This window comes from Sminthopsis crassicaudata, chromosome 3, assembly GCF_048593235.1.
Source record: "Sminthopsis crassicaudata isolate SCR6 chromosome 3, ASM4859323v1, whole genome shotgun sequence".
Lineage (NCBI taxonomy): Eukaryota > Metazoa > Chordata > Mammalia > Dasyuromorphia > Dasyuridae > Sminthopsis > Sminthopsis crassicaudata.
In genome coordinates, this window is record NC_133619.1 from 443,094,526 (window position 1) to 443,111,563 (window position 17,038).

Here is a 17,038-nt window from a genome sequence, read left to right on the forward strand (position 1 = left end):
AAAGTTAATTGTTTTCTATATGCTTAGTCAGTCAATTAATTGATTTTAACATAACCAATTCATATATTGCCTTCTATCTTACTATTTTAATTAAAAGTATGTAAATAAAATCTCAAAGATATTTTCAATCTTCTTACATAATGGCACTTCTTAAAGCCTAGTCTGTTAATCCAATTGTGTAAATACTATATTATTATTGTATTTACTCCTACACAATTCATTCCTACAGTGTATCTTTTAATGATATGAAATGATAATGATAATGAAAAGGAAATATCCATTTAATATATTTTGGTAACCCTTTCCATAAATGTGCAATATCCCATTATTAAGTACAGAATCGTTTCTATACTTGATACTAGTTTATACTCTTGATCTATATTAAGATTCACTAATTATCTGATGAAATAATACTTCCTTCTCTATAAAACCAATAAAAATGATTAAAAATATTATATATCATCTCTGTGCTAAGGAGGGAGGGGAGAGAAACCCTTGATTTTTCTTTCTATATAATATATATAGTATTTACAATATGTACATATAGATATATATACACATATATACAATAATTTCTTATATAAGCTAATTTTTTACCTCTCATTTTACTTGAGAGTTATTATTCTCTGGTTATACTTTAAAGTCAAACAACTTTGCTAACAGCTATGACATGTACATACCTCATCTACAAAGTTAATGGCATCAAACCAATCCTGAAGTGCTTCTAGGCAATATCTAACAACATTTCTTGTGTATTCTTGTGTTTCCTGTAAACAGAAAAACAAACAAACAAACAAAAAACAACCCAACACTGTAAACGTTTAGGATATTCAGAATCAAATATAACATTAAATAATAATCCAAGACAATAGATTAACAATAGTTAATTAGTGATTTGTTGTTTAGCCACCAACTTTGTCCAACTTTTCATGAACCAATATGGGGTTTTCTTGGCAAAATTTTACTGGAATGGTTTGTAATTTCCTTCTTTAGTGGATTAAGGCAAACAGAGGTTAAGTCATTTGCCCAGGTTCAGAAGCCATATTTGAACTCAGGTCTTTCTGACTCCAGGCCCCGTGTTTTATCCATTAAGCCAACTATTTTGCCTCAATTAGTGACTAGTGACCTCTTTTTATTATTTATCTATTTCACTTGGGAAATGAAAAAACTACATTCAGGGAGATTATATTCTAAAGATATAAGTAGATTGCATTATCAATAAAAATGTGAGTATATGAAAGACATCAAGGACTTGTATTATTGGAAAAAGGAAGGGAGTACTAAAGGATTAGAAATAATGAAAAAGTGATGACAATGTTGAACTAATAAAATTCTAAAAAAAGAAAAAAAGAAACAAAAAGAAATCCCAGTATAGTTGGATAGTTCGTCTACGTTGAATATATGAAAAGATGAGTAATTTCTAAAACATACAGGGGAGCGAGTCAAATTTAGAATAAGAGTAATTCCCCAGTTGATAAAAGGTCAAAAGATATGAGTTTTCAGAGGAAGAAGCCAAGGCTACCAATAGATATATAAAGATAATTTAAATTGGGGCTTCTTAAGCTTTTACCACTTGTGATTCCTTTTCGCTTGAGAAATTTTACATGACTCTGGGTATGCATATATAAAACAGATATACAAATCAAACATTTACTAATAATAAATCCTAAGTTTTAAACCTCCACATTCAGCTACGAGACCCCTTACAGGTTCACAAACCACAGTTCTAGATGCTGGGATCTAAATCACTAATAACTAGAGAAATGGAAATTAAAGCAACTCTTTAGGTACCACTTCAAACCCATCAGATTGGCTAAAATGACAAAAAAGAAAATGAAAATGCTGGAGAGGCTGTGGGAAAATAGGTACTGTTGAAAATATAAACTTTTGGTAGATCTGTGAACTAGTACAACCACTCTGAATAGCAATTTGGAACTATGCCCAAAAAACTATTGAGCCCTCTGACCCAGAGATTCTACTACTAGTTCTATATCCCAAAGAGATCAAAGATTAAAGAATCCATATGTACAAAAAATATTTATATCAGCTCTTTTGTGTGGGGACAAAGAATTAGTAACTGATTAGTAACTGTTCATCAGAAAAAGAATGGCTAAACTAGTTATGGTATATGATGGAACACTACTGTGCTTTTAAAAATGATGAAGAAGATGATGGTTCAGTAAAATCGGGGAAGATTTATATGAAATTAGATGAATAGAATCAGGAGCACAATTTATATAGTAATAGCAATAGTATAAAGATAATCAACTTTAAAATACTTAGCAATGTATTGCTACATTGTGAACAATATGAACAACCATAATTCTAGAGGATTCATGATAAAACATTCTATCCACTTGGAAATAAGAGAATTGAAAGACGAAGAATGCAGACTGAAGCATTTTTTAATTTTTTTGGGGGGAGGGGAATGATAAGAAATGCTGAATATGAATATTTGTTTTGCATATATTATTTGGTATTTTATTTTTCTTGCCTTCTCAATAGGTGAAAAAGAGAAAGGAGAAAATTTGGAGCTGAAAATAAAATAAAATTGAAGTTAGAAAAAGAAAAACAATCCATTGATGAAGAAAATTAGAAATGGATAAAGATGTGATAACAACACAGAAATTGCATCTGTCATCTAACACTTGATTTCTTTGCCAAATAAAGTATAATGACAATTGAGAAAAACAACATCTTTTTTTAAAGATATAGACAATAATTACACAGGATAAAAAAATTGAGAAAAAATGATCCCTAAGGGTAAAGGGAACAGTCAAAATTATGTGATTATGAATCCACAAAAGCCAATTTTGGCTGGTGATTCAAATACATATAACTTACTATTTCATTTAAGTTAAGGGGTCCCTTAACTTAACATTGTCTAATATTTTTAAACAGTGTTTGTTTCCAGTCTCAATAACAATCTAGCAAATGGACTCATTGTATCCCTAGGCATAATTTTTAAATGTTACTTCTATTCAGAGTAAAAATTCCAATTTTACAAACTAGTGCTAATTAACTGATACAAATTACCCTGTGATGAAGATAATCACCACATGGTGTTTTGACAAGTTATAAGTAATGCTTAACCACAGAGTTAACAAATTGCTCCACTATGACCATTCAAACATTTAAAGATAAGAATAATGCTTACCTTCTCTGTTTCCCAGTCATCTCTTATCTAACCTAAATATTTCTAGTTCTTTTGGTTAATCTTTATATATCTCCCTTCTTTTCCATTCACAGCAATCAACCATAATAGAGAACCTCACCAATATAACAGTTTGTCTACTTTTCCTCCTTTTAAACCTCCCATTTTTTTCTACATACTGCTACTAAATTATTATCCCCCAAATTCCATTCAATGATTCCTTACTGCATATACAAGATAAAGTTCATACTACTCATTCTGGAATTCAGGCAGACACATATCTCTCCAAATTTCTTTGTCACTACTCTTTTACATACTACTCTCCGAGAACACTAGCCAAAATGATCTATCAATTGTATCCAAATAGGCCATGTTCATTCCTACTTTCTGAGGAAATGGAAATTGTAAATCAGATGTAATCTTTATTTACAATTGCAAATAATCTTACCTAAATAGCTAATATTTTTTCTAAATAATGGAACAGTAAAATCCGGATACCATTGATTCCATCAGGTACTAATGATTAGCATTTAGCTCTAAAAATGAAAAATATACATTTTCATCATATTGTAAAGACAAAAGTTATTTATGAAGTGCTTACTATCTAAGCACTGGGGATATAAAGGCAAAAAGGCTTTGAAAACATTTCCATTCAAAACAAATTATGTTATATCATTAAATAATAACTACTAGAAATCTAATAAAATTTATAGACTTCAAAAATACTTTCACATACTGTTAAATTTATTTTAAATAAAATTACTAGTTTCACATAATCATTCAAAGCTGCAATATACTATAAACAAAAATGCAGTATGTTGTACTGAAATAACTTTTTATAGTTTGGGATAAATCCTAAAAGAGCATGGTAAATATTGTTGATGTTGATGATAATGATAATGATAATGATGATAAAAACTTGTTTATATTTATCAACAGTGACAAGCACTACATTATGTACTTTTAAAAAATTATCTTATTTGACCCTCCCAACATCTATTCTGGTAGACACAATTATCATTTCCATTTTACAGTTCAGGAAATTAAGGCAAAGAAAGGATGACTTGGCCAAGGATGCAGAGTTAGCAAGTGTCTGAGAGCAAATTTGAACTCAGATCTTCCAGACTTCCAGCCACTGTACCACCTGGCTGCCATCTTTACTTTCTATACTGTGATTTGACCCTGTTTGATTGATAGTAATGGTAAGCAGGCCAGCAAAAAAAGTAATCTAGGGAAACAAAAAGTATTAGTGAAACCAAAATATTTTATCCAGTGAGAAATATATATTTATACAATCACATAGTAATGCTATATTAACATCTTAATTTTAATGACTTGCTACTAAAAGCTATCACAATACATGCTTAAGAGTTAAATAAAATTTACGCTAACAATGTTGCTTGTGACTTAACTATGATGGCAAAACTCATTCAAAATTCGATCTCATTCAGTGGAACATACTAGTAATCACTGGACTGGAAATGAAAGCACTATTATTTGTATTTGTATGTTATGAAATGATGAGAAGTAATCATAGCACTTCCCATTGATCCAGATTCCAAAAACTTTGCCTCTTCAATTTTAATGAAGCATGTCAAAACAAAGCTAAATCCAAGTTGATAATTATCAGGCTCAAATTTCAAGGGGGACAAATAGTATTTTAAAAAGCAAAAACATATATACTTATATATGTAAAACAAAAAAAAAATTCTCATCATACCCTAATTTTGCAGTGTGATAACAGTCCCCACATTGGCTGTGCACAAGCTTCAAGCTCAGCAGCAAATGCAGCATAGTAGGTTTGAGATTCAAATTCCACGTGTTCATTTAGTTCTCGTTTATTTAAGTTCATACCTTTTAAAAAATTAAGATGGAAAAAGAGCACAAATGTAACCATTAAAAACTATAAAAAGGAAAAGTTAATAAATCAAATATCTGGTCTAATATTCTGACATTCTTCCAAATTATCATATATATTTTAAATTAACCAATTAGGATTCATTTGCAAAAAAGCATATATATGTCTGACAAACCTAAAAGAGTTTTCTATTCATAAGTTTCTATTCATAGTATTTTATATAGCTATCCAAGTTTAATGAAAGGGAGAAGAATATCTAATAGATATTAGAAAAAAATACTGAATATGCTTTAATATCTAGAAAATTTCTTGTAGATCATATGGAATGTTTTGGTGCAAGCATGTGTGTGTGTGTGTGTGGTGTGTGTGGTGTGTGTCGAGGTACTCATGTCTATATATATTTTTGGGGGGAAGGGGGCCCTCCGCTGAAGCAATTGGATTAGTGACTTGCCCAGGTCACACGGCTAGGAAGTCAAATTTGAACTCAGGTCTTCCTGACTTCAGGGCTGGTACTCTATCCACTGTGCTAGCTAGCTGCCCCAATATATACATATTTTAAAAGAAACTACTTATCTCACTGAACGTGAATCTCAAAGAATTAGTGGTGGAAAGGATCTTTGAGATCATCTCTTTCAAGTGCCTAATTTTGCAAATGAAGAAACTGAGAACCAGAAAGATAAAAAGGAAGGAAGAAAGGAAGAACTTGAAGAAAGACTTTGCTAAGGGTGGAAATTCCCTCTGTCATTACAAAATGTCATCTACAACCAGCAGACAAATAATTAATTACCTAGGGCATAAAAGGTTAAGTGATATTTTCACTATTATACAGTTAGTATGTTTCAGAGGCAACACTTAAACCAGGTCTTTCTAACTAAAACCAGTATTCTACCCACCACCTAAATTTAATAGTTGATAGTAAGCATTATACAACTGAAAAGAAAACAACACAAAAATAAGAGTATACCTTGAAAAAATGACACAAAATTCATCCAAGTAACTAACAAACCATGATCCTCCAGGAATTTCTTTGCCACACTTTGATGTGAAAGGATATTTATAAAATCACTGACAAGAGGCCAATAGGTATTGTTCTTCAGTAGTGCTTCTCCACAGTTTACTACCACATGTAAACTGTTTTCTTCATCTAAAAAAAAAAAAAAAAAAAAAAAAAAATTACTCCCAGCAAGCAAATTTAGAACTGTTTTTTTTTTAATTGGGTACTGACAAATTTTAAATTAAACTCAATTAAAATTGCATCAAATAAATGTATTAACAAAAAACAATAAGAGTTATTTTCCTAACTCTATTTTCCTCACAATTAAATAAGCCTGTAACTATCCCATCATATCAAATGCATTTGAATTTTAGTGGTATATATTTTTATCATTCTAAGGAAACCAATGAATTTGGATAATAACCAATATCAATTATTTACAAATAACATTTTTTAAAATCTGGTATTAAAGATAAAAATATAACTCAATTAAAATTCTTATGTTTCAAAAAAAGTTTTAGAATATTTCATGAAGTCTATAAAGTTCTTTCTACTAAAAAAAAAAATTCTTGCATAAATATTGTCCCTCTAATCTAGTTACCCATGCACCTCTATTCATGGAAAGACTGTTGCTACGAGTATAGCAAATTTCAATGAAAAGGTCTCATTTCTAAAATAAAAGGAATAAATTCATAAAAAATAAGATCTATTCCCCAAATCGGGGATTATGAACAAGTAGTTTTTGAAGACAGAAATCCAAATTATCTATAAATATATTTTTTAAGCTTCAAATCACTAATAAATAGCAAAGTGAAAATTAAAGCAAGTCTGAAGTCACAAATCATATTCTTCAAGTTGATAAAGGTGACAAATGCTGAAGGGCCTGTGGACAAAGTAGTACACTAATACATGGCTAGTGGAGATATGAATTGGCACAATGTGAAAAGCAACTTGGAACCATGTCCACAAAGTTTTTAAGATATGTATTCTTTTTGAGCTAATAATAACATTACTAGCAGGCCTATGTTTTAACAGATTAAATAAAGAAGGAAAGGACTCATGTGTTCCAGTTAGATTTATGGCAGCTAATTTTGTAATGGTAAAGAACGAAAAACCAAGGAGATACTCATCAATCAGAGAATAACTAAACAAAATATACAAATTTAATGAAATACTATTGTCCTGTAAGAAATAAGAAGGCAATTTCAGAGAAACCTGGGAAGACTTATATGAAGAATGATGAAGTAAGAGCTAGAATAATTTATGATATGATAACAACACTGTAAAGACAAACAACTTTGAAACACTTGACAATACTCAATTGTATGGAGTACTAAGCAATACACAATGACCAATAACTTCTCCAAAGGACACATAATGAAACATACCACTCAACTCCTGACGGGGAGATGAAAGATTTGGGGTAAAAAGGGAAACATTTTGGGGAGATGAGCAATAAGGAATTTGTTTTGTCTATCTATATTTGCTAAAAGAATTTTGTTTTGTTTTCCCAAGAAAGGGAGATGGGTGAGAAGAAAATAAATTTTTACTTATAGAAAAAATCGTTTTAATTTAATTTTAAAATGTATTTGCAAAAATTAATAAGGAAAGGGAATAAGCATTTAAGAACCTATTCTGTGACAGGCATTGTGCTAAGTCCTTTAAAAATATTATTTTAGAGGCAGCTAGAAGGCACAGTGGATAATACAGCACTAGCCCTTGAGTACAGAGAACCTGAGACAGCTTCAGACCCTTAACATTTAATAGCTGGGTAACCTGTGCAAATCACTTAATCCCAAAGTTGCCTCAAAAAAAAAAAAAAAAAAAAAGTATATAAATATAGATAGATAAATAATCTTATATGATCTTCACAATAACTCTTTGAAGCATGTTCTATTATTCCTCACTTTAAAAAAAAAAATGAAGAAACTGATGTGGATTATTTCTCTGATTCTAAGAATTTATTTTTCTTTTCAATAAAAAGTCTTATGATTTTGTTAACACTCCCATCTTATTAAACTCATCTGAATTAATAGTTAACATCTATATAGATTTTTAAGATTTGTAAAATGCTTTACATATATTGTCTCATTCAACCCTCACAATAACCACGTGAAGGAGATATTCTTATTTTCCCCCATTTACATAAGTGAATTGGCAAGAGTCCCACAGTTTTGTGTTTGAAGTAGGATCTAAACTCCAGGTCCAGCTCTCTCTACTGCCACCAAGCAGCCATTTGAATTTAAATGATCAATTTTAAGGTACTTTTTATTATTTTAACCACTCTAAGGAAACCAATAAATATGTGGATATCAGTTATTTACAAATAAGATTTTTAAAAATACACAGGTATTAAAGATAAAAGGAGGGAAAAAGGCCACAGGCCTGGAATTAACCACTGTGAAGTGCAAACACCTCTAGGCTAGCTCCACAGAAACAAGTAGAGAGCCCTGGGGCAAGCTGAGTGTCTAGAGGCAGGGGTTCTCAAACTACTGCCTGTGGGCCAGATGCGGCTGGTAAGGGTGTTTATGTGGCACACAGGTAATGGCAAATGGGCTGAAAGGCGCAGACAGTGTGAGTTTTTGTTTTTACTATAATCTGGCCCTCCAACAGTCTGAGGGACAATGAACTGGACCCCTATTTAAAAAGTTTGAGGACCACTGGGACTCTAGAGTCTCAGCAGGAAGCATAGAAACTTTCACCTCCTGGACAGTTTAAGGAAAAAGAGTCTGAGTCTGGAAAGACTGAGTGAACTTGGGCTGATTAAGAATACCAGGCCCAGCTGTGCTTCTGAGACACAGTCCTACATAAAAAAGAACCAGTGCACAGGCATGAATGCACAGGCAATGGGGCTAGAGTGCTGCTGGCTATGGGCAGTTGATGGAGGATGGATTCTTGGTTTGGAGTTTCCAGATCAGAAGGGAAAGCTGAGGTGAAGCTAGAGGCACCATTCTGCCACCCCAGGATTATTTTTTTAAAAAGAGAGAGAAAGAAAGAAAAGAATCAGCAAAGAAGAACTCTAGAAACTTACCATGAGAACAGGGAAGACCAGGGTTCATTTTCAGGGGAGGACACTGAAGTAAAAAATACATTCACCCCAAAGAGCAACATGAAATGACTCCCCACCCAGAGAGAATTCATAGAAAAACTATCCAAGAAAAACAAGATTAAGGAAAAAAAAAAAGTTAACCAACTAGAAAAGGACATGCAGTATTTCAAAGATAAAAATAACTCTTTGAAAAATTAGAATTGGTCAAGGAGAAAGCCAGTGAAGCTATATGAGATCAATAAAACAGAATATAAAGAAATAAAAAATAGAACAGAATGTGAAACACCTTTTAAGAAAAATGACACATCTCAAGAACAGATCAAGAAAGGAAAATATAAGACTAATTGGGCTGCCTAAAAGTTGTGCCAAAAATATATAATAATTGACATAATAATGGAAGAAATAATCCAAGAAAACTATTCTGGACTGATAGAAACAGAAAAAATTCACTGATCACCACCTCAATGAGATCCTTTGGGGAAATATTATTGCCAAATTTTGAAATCTCCAGATTAATGAGAAAATTTTGCAAGAAACTAGAAAAAAACAATTCAAATATGCTGGAGCTACAATTAAAATTGTACAGGATTAAGCAGCCACAATAAAAGACCACAAGTCCAGGAATCACATCTACCAACAATCAAAAGAACTAGACCTGTGGCCAAAAATATCATATCCAGAAAAAATTATCTATAATATTGAATAATAAAAGATGAACACTCAATGAACTTGGATATTGTCAGGGCTTTCTATCAAACAAACCAGAACTTAATGGGAAATTTCACATAAGCGTTGATACCAAAGATAAATTTCAAGAAACTCAATATGGACCAACTGTTTATGTTTTTTACATGAGAAATATATAAAATGTGTTTAAGATTGATATCAACAATAGGGTAGTTCAAAAGAAAGATTGGGGCAGAGTAAGGTAAAAACAGTATTATGTTATACAAATGAGGTGCAGACAAAGAATAGACAAAGAGGCATTAGAGGGTGGAGGAGGGCTCGTATTTCTGAAAACCTACTCATTTCAGGAATGGGTTAAATAGGCAACGCTATATATACATATATACTATGAAGGATATAGCATCCTCCAAAATCTATAAAGAAATAAGTGAGGAGGGATGGGTGGATGGCGAAGCAAAGGGTGAGAAAGGAAGACAAGGGAGAGATTCATGAGCGGAAGTTAAGTAACAACACGGCAAATTAAGAAGCAAAATTAAAGCAAGGAGTCAGCAGGCATAAGAAAGATATGTGTATATGTATGTTGGGGGGGGGTGGGCAGGGTATGTGTGTATATGTATGTGTGTGTGTGTGTATGTATATATATATATACATACACACACACACACACACACACACACACACACACACACACACACACACACATAAATATATCCTTTCTTAAATATAGCCTTCTTAGAAGGGGGGGATATAAGGAGAAAAAAAGAATAAAATATAAAAAGGTGCGAACCACAGAACAAAAGAACAATTTACAAGGAAATAAATTAAAAGTATACACTCGTGAATATAATTTCTTTACTAATATATATATTTTCTTGAATTGTTATATATTTTGAAGCTCCAGGGACTAACAATGACCAAGGCTGACAAGTCTGATACAGAACAGCAACTCAGAGTTCCAGAATCCCTAGAACTTCGTCTTTACCTACCAAAAAAGTCTGAAAAATGAAAAATTCCAAACCCTAAAGATGTAAAAATTTCTCACAGAAATTTCAGGGTGAAAATCCAGTGCAACTGACCACCCTCACTCAAAATCATGGTACAGAGTTAGGACTGGGTTGGGCAGGCTAAGCCTCAATTTAGGAACAAAACCTGGAAAGATTACTGACCCAAAAACATCAACCTAAACTTACTTCAAATCCAGAGAGTCCTAAAAAGAGAGAGACAGAGATAAAAGCAGAGAGTATAATTCTGTAATTGAAAAAAAGAATATAAAAGGAAAATGTTAATTTTCTATAAAGACGATATGGTACCTAAAAGAAATTAAAGAAACTATTTTAATGACCTAGAAAAAATAACAATAGAATTCATATGGAATAACAAAAGGTCGAGAATTTCAAGGGAAGTAATGAAAAAAAAAATTAAATGAAGGTGGTCTAGCTGTACCTGATCTAGAACTATATTATAAAGCAACAGTCACCAAAGCCATTTGGTATTGGTTAAGAAATAGACTAATGGATCAGTGGAATAGGTTAGGTTCACAGGGCAAGATAGTGAATAAAAATAGCAATCTAGTGTTTGATAAACCCAAACATCCCAACTTTTGGGCTAAGAATTCATTAATTAACAAAAACTGCTGGGAAAACTGGAAATTAGTATGGCAGAAACTAGGCATCGACCCACATTTAACACCACATATTAAGATAAGATCAAAATGGGTCCAAGATTTAGGCATAAAGAATGAAATCATAAACAAATTAGAGGAATATAGGATAGTTTACCTCTCAGACTTGTGGAGGAGGAAGGAATTTGTGTCCAAAGGAGAACAAGAGATCATTTTTGATCACAAAATAGAAAATTTTGATTACATCAAATTAAAAAGCTTTTGTACAAACAAAACCAATGCAAACAAGATTAAAAGGGAAGTAACAAATTGGGAAAACATTTTTACAGTTAAAGGTTCTGATAAATATACAGAGAATTGACTTTAATTTATAAGAAATCAAGCCATTCTCCAATTGAAAAATGGTCAAAGGATATGAACAATTTTCAGATGATGAAATTGAAACTATTTCCACTTATATGAAAGAGTGTTCCAAATCACTACTGATCAGAGAAATGCAAATTAAGACAACTCTGAGATACCACTACACACCTGTCAGATTGGCTAAGATGACAGGAACAAATAACGATGAATGTTGGAGGAGCTGTGGGAAAACTGGGACACTGATGCATTGTTGGTGGAGTTGTGAAAGAATCCAGCCATTATGGAGAGCAATCTGGAATTATGCCCAAGAAGTTATCAAAATGTACATACATACCCTGTGATCCAGCTATGCTACTATGGGGCTATATCCCAAGGAAATACTAAAGAAGGGAAAGGGACCTCTATGTGCCAAAATATTTGTGGCAGCCCTTTTTGTAGTGGCTAGAAACTGGAAAATGAATTGATGCCCATCAATTGGAGAATGGTTGGGTAAATTATGGTATATGAATATTCTGGAATATTATTGTTCTGTAAGAAATGACCAACAGAAGGAATACAGAGAGGCTTGGAGAGACTTACATCAACTGATGCTGAGTGAAACGAGCAGAACTAGGAGATCATTATACACTTCAACAATGATACTGTATGAGGATATATTCTGATGGAAGTGGATATCTTCAACATAGAGAAGAGCTAATCCAATTCCAATTGATCAATGATGGACAGAATCAGCTATACCCAGAAAAGGAACACTGGGAAATGAATGTAAACTGTAAGCATTTTTTTTTTGTTTTTATTTTGTTTTTTGTTTTTCTTCCCAGATTATTTTTACCTTCCAAATACAATTCTTCCTTTGCAACAACAACAAAATTCGGTTCTGCACATATATACTGTACCAAGCATATATTATAAGATATTTAAGTTTCTGTACAAATAATACTAATGCAAACAAGATTAGAAGGGAAGTAACAAATTGGGAAAATATTTTTAAAAACAAAGGTTCTGACAAAGGTCTCATTTCCAAAATATATAGAGAACTGATCCTAATTTATAAGAAACCGAACCATTCTCCAATTGATAAATGGTCAAAGGATATGAACAGACAATTCTCAGAGGAAGAAATTGAAACTATATCCACTCACATGAAAGAGTGTTCCAAATCACTATTGATCAGAAAAATGCAAATTAAGACAACTCTGAGATACCACTACACACCTATCAGATTGGCTAAGATGACAGGAACAAATAATGATGAATGTTGGAGGGGATGTGGGGAAACTGGGACATTAATACATTGCTGGTGGAGTTGCGAAAGAATCCAGCCATTCTGGAGAGCAATCTGGAATTATGCCCAAAAAGTTATCAAACTGTATATACCCTTTGACCCAGCAGCGCTACTACTGGGCTTATATCCCAAAGAAATACTAAAGAGCGGAAAGAGACATATATGTGCCAAAATGTTTGTGGCAGCTCTTTTTGTAGTAGCAAGAAACTGGAAGATGAATGGATGTCCATCAGTTGGAGAATGGTTGGGTAAATTATGGTATATGAAGGTTATGGAATATTATTGCTCTGTAAGAAATGACCAGCAGGAGGAATACAGAGAGGCCTAGAGAGACTTAAATCAACTGATGCTGAGTGAAATGAGCAGAACCAGAAGATCACTGTACACTGCAACAACAATACTGTATGAGGATGTATTCTGATGGAAGTGGAAATCTTCAACATAAAGAAAAACCAACTCACTTCCAGTTGATCAATGATGGACAGAGGTAGCTACACCCAGAGAAGAAACACTGGGAAGTGAATGTAAATTGTTAGCACTAATATCTGTCTGCCCAGGTTACATGTACCTTTGGAATCTAAACTTTATTGTGCAACAACAAAATGATATTCACACACATGTATTGTATCTAGACTATATTGTAACACATGTAAAATGTATGGGATTGCCTGTCATCGGGGGGAGGGAATAGAGGGAGGGGGGGATAATTTGGAAAAATGAATACAAGGGATAATATTATAAAAAATATATATATAATAAAAAATTATTTTAAAAAAAAAAAGATATTTAATATGTATGGGAATGCCTGCCATCTAGGAGAGGGGGTGGAGGGAAGGAAGGGAAAAATTCGGAACAGAAGGGAGTACAAGGGATAATGTTGTAACAAAAAAAATAAAAATAAAAATAAAAAAAAATAAAAACCTATGCATATGTACTGTCAAAAAAAATGTTATAATTATAAAATTAATTTTAAAAAAACTAAAAGAAATTAAGAGATTAAATAAGAAATAAAAATAAAAGATCTGGAAGAAAGAATTAAGAGAATAGCTCAAATGAGAAAATGCTAAACTTTCCTCAAATAACAAGATTCCCTGAAAAATAAAATGCATCAGAAATCAATGACTACTTGAGACAGCAAGAACTATTAGTACAAAAATCTAAAGACTGAAAAAGTACCATTATATGTGTGTATATGTATATAAACATACACACACATATATAAAACAATATATATGTACAGCAATGATGATATTATATATATATATAGAAAAATCCCAGACCTGGAAAAAAGGTCAAAGATTAACTTAAGAATTATTTTGGACTTTCTGAAAAACATGACAAAATTTTAAAAAAAGAAAAAATCTGGATACTTCTTCAAGTAATCATAAATGAAACTGCCCAGATCTATTAGAATCATAGGCAAAGTAAATATATAAAGTGTTCCAATCATCTCTTAAAAGAAATCCTAAAACAAAAAGTTCTAGAAATTTCACAGGTAAAATCCATAGCTACCAGACTTTCTCTCGCCAAAAGTCAGTAAGAAGCCAAAAAAAGGAGCTCAACACAGCACAACAAACTATAATCAGGATCAAAAAAAGACAACTACTTTTTATTTAAAATTAGTAGTAAAGTCAGAATCACTAGATCAAAGAATATACATAGAAGAGTAAGGCATATGAAGACTGGAAAGGTAGGAGGTAGCTAGATTAGAAAGGATTTTGAATACCAAAAGATTTTGTTAGCTTCTGCTAAACACACATATAAAGCACAAGTATAAGACCTACAAAATAATGCTCACATTTTACACCATGATGAAGTCAAAGTTGTTCTTACATATTCTGAACTCCCAGACTTAACAAGTCTAAACTTAGTTTTTGAACCTGAGAACAAGAAGATGGACCATATATGGAAGCAATAAAACAAGGCTCAATGGTCATGTTTTATTTCTGCTATCCTTTTGTTTCTTTAAGTCAAGGAGAGCAGTTCTGATAGAAAAGCAGTATTAGAAGGTATATGTGAAGAGTACAGTAAAAACAAAAAAAGAATAAGAAGAAAAATTCAAAAAGAAAGATTAGAAACATATATTAAAGAACTAGAAAGAATATAGCAGATAAATTAAAAACACATATGTAAAAGTGAATATAATATAGGTTTGTCAAAGAGAGAAATACAAAAAAAAAAAAAAAAGTGAAAGCAGAAAGAGAAGTTCTCCAAGCAAGGAGAAAATTGTAAATGTTAGGGGACAGAAAAAGGAAGGACAAGAAATGAAATCTAAAGAGCATTGCACTCAGCAGGCAAAAATTCTGGATCTGCCCAGCTTGGACATGTCCTGACTATAGAATCCAAGGCAAATCAAAGCCCTGGTAAAATAAAGAAAATATTTGTAAATCTTGGGATTGTTGTATAAGGTGATTTGCAAAGCTTCAAGTAGAATAAAGAATTCTATGATCATATAATTAGAATTAAGAAGTATCTTATAAGATCATCTAAGTCAACATTTCGGAGGAAGAAACTGAAATTAAGAGAAGTTAATTAAGTAACTTGACCAAGAGCACACAGCTAATAAGTCTAAGAAAAGCTGATCTCAAGTATTCTAGCACTCTTCCTACTATGCCAACCAAACCAAAGTGGGAGTTATTAAAATTATAAAAATGTAAAAAGTAGAATTTACAATAACAAAATGGGCACAATGTAATTTTACCTTGCAGTTCGCTTTTAATAAGGCAACTCTCCATCATGTATAATAAAACAGTGACCATGATATCCAGCAGTTGGCATTCTTCTGTTACTTGTCTTGCCAGTTCCTCATTGCTGAATAGTTGAACACTAATATGCACAATTCTGTTAGACATCGTGTCTGATTCATGACTTTTCTTCAGTGTTTTCATAATAAAAGCATAATGCTGGACAAAGGTTTTTGTAAAAGCAATCTGGAAAAAAAAAAAAAGTTTTTTTAATTTAAAAAAACGATTCCCTAGCACATATTTGTAGTCATTATTATATAAAATGTAAAAAAAAAAAAAAAAAAAAATTCTACAAGTTGTAAAGATGAAGGAAAAAGCCTGAGCAACTTGTACTACTGTGATATGTGAATATAATATACTCTTCTCTTTGTTAACAAATCTATAGCAACAATATGCAATACAGTAAGTTTCTCTCATCTACCTTATAAACATCAGAAGCCCAATCCAATACTTCAAACAATAGCAGCAGTGGTATAGTTTAAGTTACCAGCATGGTGGTTCAATCTGATTACTCTTAAGAAAAAAAAAAAAGCAATATGCTTACTTTCCTTTCATCTGAGAGTAGGTCTAGCTTTACAAAATATTGCAATATTGCCTCCATGCCATCTGTTTTTCCTACTTCAAGTCTCTCTACAGATTTTTATTTTACATCATTCACTTAAAAATGGGACTACTATATTAAAGTTCCTTTCCAAAAGGCTTCAATGAGAACCAATATGTCATTTTTCTAAATTAATTTATTTTCATATGTTGTTCAGTCATTCACTCACATCTAATTCTTCTTGATTTCATCAACCATTTTCATATAATTCAGTGCTTAATACTTACTCCAAAACAGCGTATTTTATACAACCATATTAGGTATTTAATATGAATCTTTTGAACTAAAAAATATATATAGCAAATACTATAAAGAAACTTTTATGGTCACATTTTTCTTTTGTATTTACTATACAGTCAATTTACAATCATCTTAGCTAAGGGAAAACAGCATTAGCTCATATAATTAAAATTTACCAATCACCTACTAAATTGGATTAGGCAAAACTTCCACAGCAGGAATACTACCAAGGAAGCCACAATTTAACCACACCACAGAGAAGAATGTACCATACGTATAACAAATACCAAAGAATTAAGATTTTACTTTTCACAAGTTAAATGGGAAAAAATTGATTAATTGAACCCAATAAATATTAATTTAATCCCTAAATTTGTATAAGGCAATTGTTTGTTTTCTGTATGATGTTATACAATATCAGTATTTACAAATCATAAGAAAC

The 17,038-nt window shown here is 31.9% G+C and overlaps 1 protein-coding gene across 4 annotated transcripts in view; it reads right to left on the reverse strand.

The window, feature by feature from the left end:
- The window catches only part of UBR3 (ubiquitin protein ligase E3 component n-recognin 3), a 280,583-nt gene that overhangs the window by 168,000 nt on the left and 95,545 nt on the right, over positions 1–17,038 (reverse strand). For all 4 annotated transcript variants that reach the window (XM_074303157.1, XM_074303159.1, XM_074303158.1 and 1 more), the window contains exons 8-11: positions 15,713–15,941; positions 5,977–6,156; positions 4,875–5,008; positions 681–767 (exon numbers count right to left, since the gene is read on the reverse strand). In XM_074303157.1, coding sequence (XP_074159258.1) covers positions 681–767; positions 4,875–5,008; positions 5,977–6,156; positions 15,713–15,941 — 630 coding nt within the window. The remainder of the gene's footprint in view (positions 1–680; positions 768–4,874; positions 5,009–5,976; positions 6,157–15,712; positions 15,942–17,038) is intronic.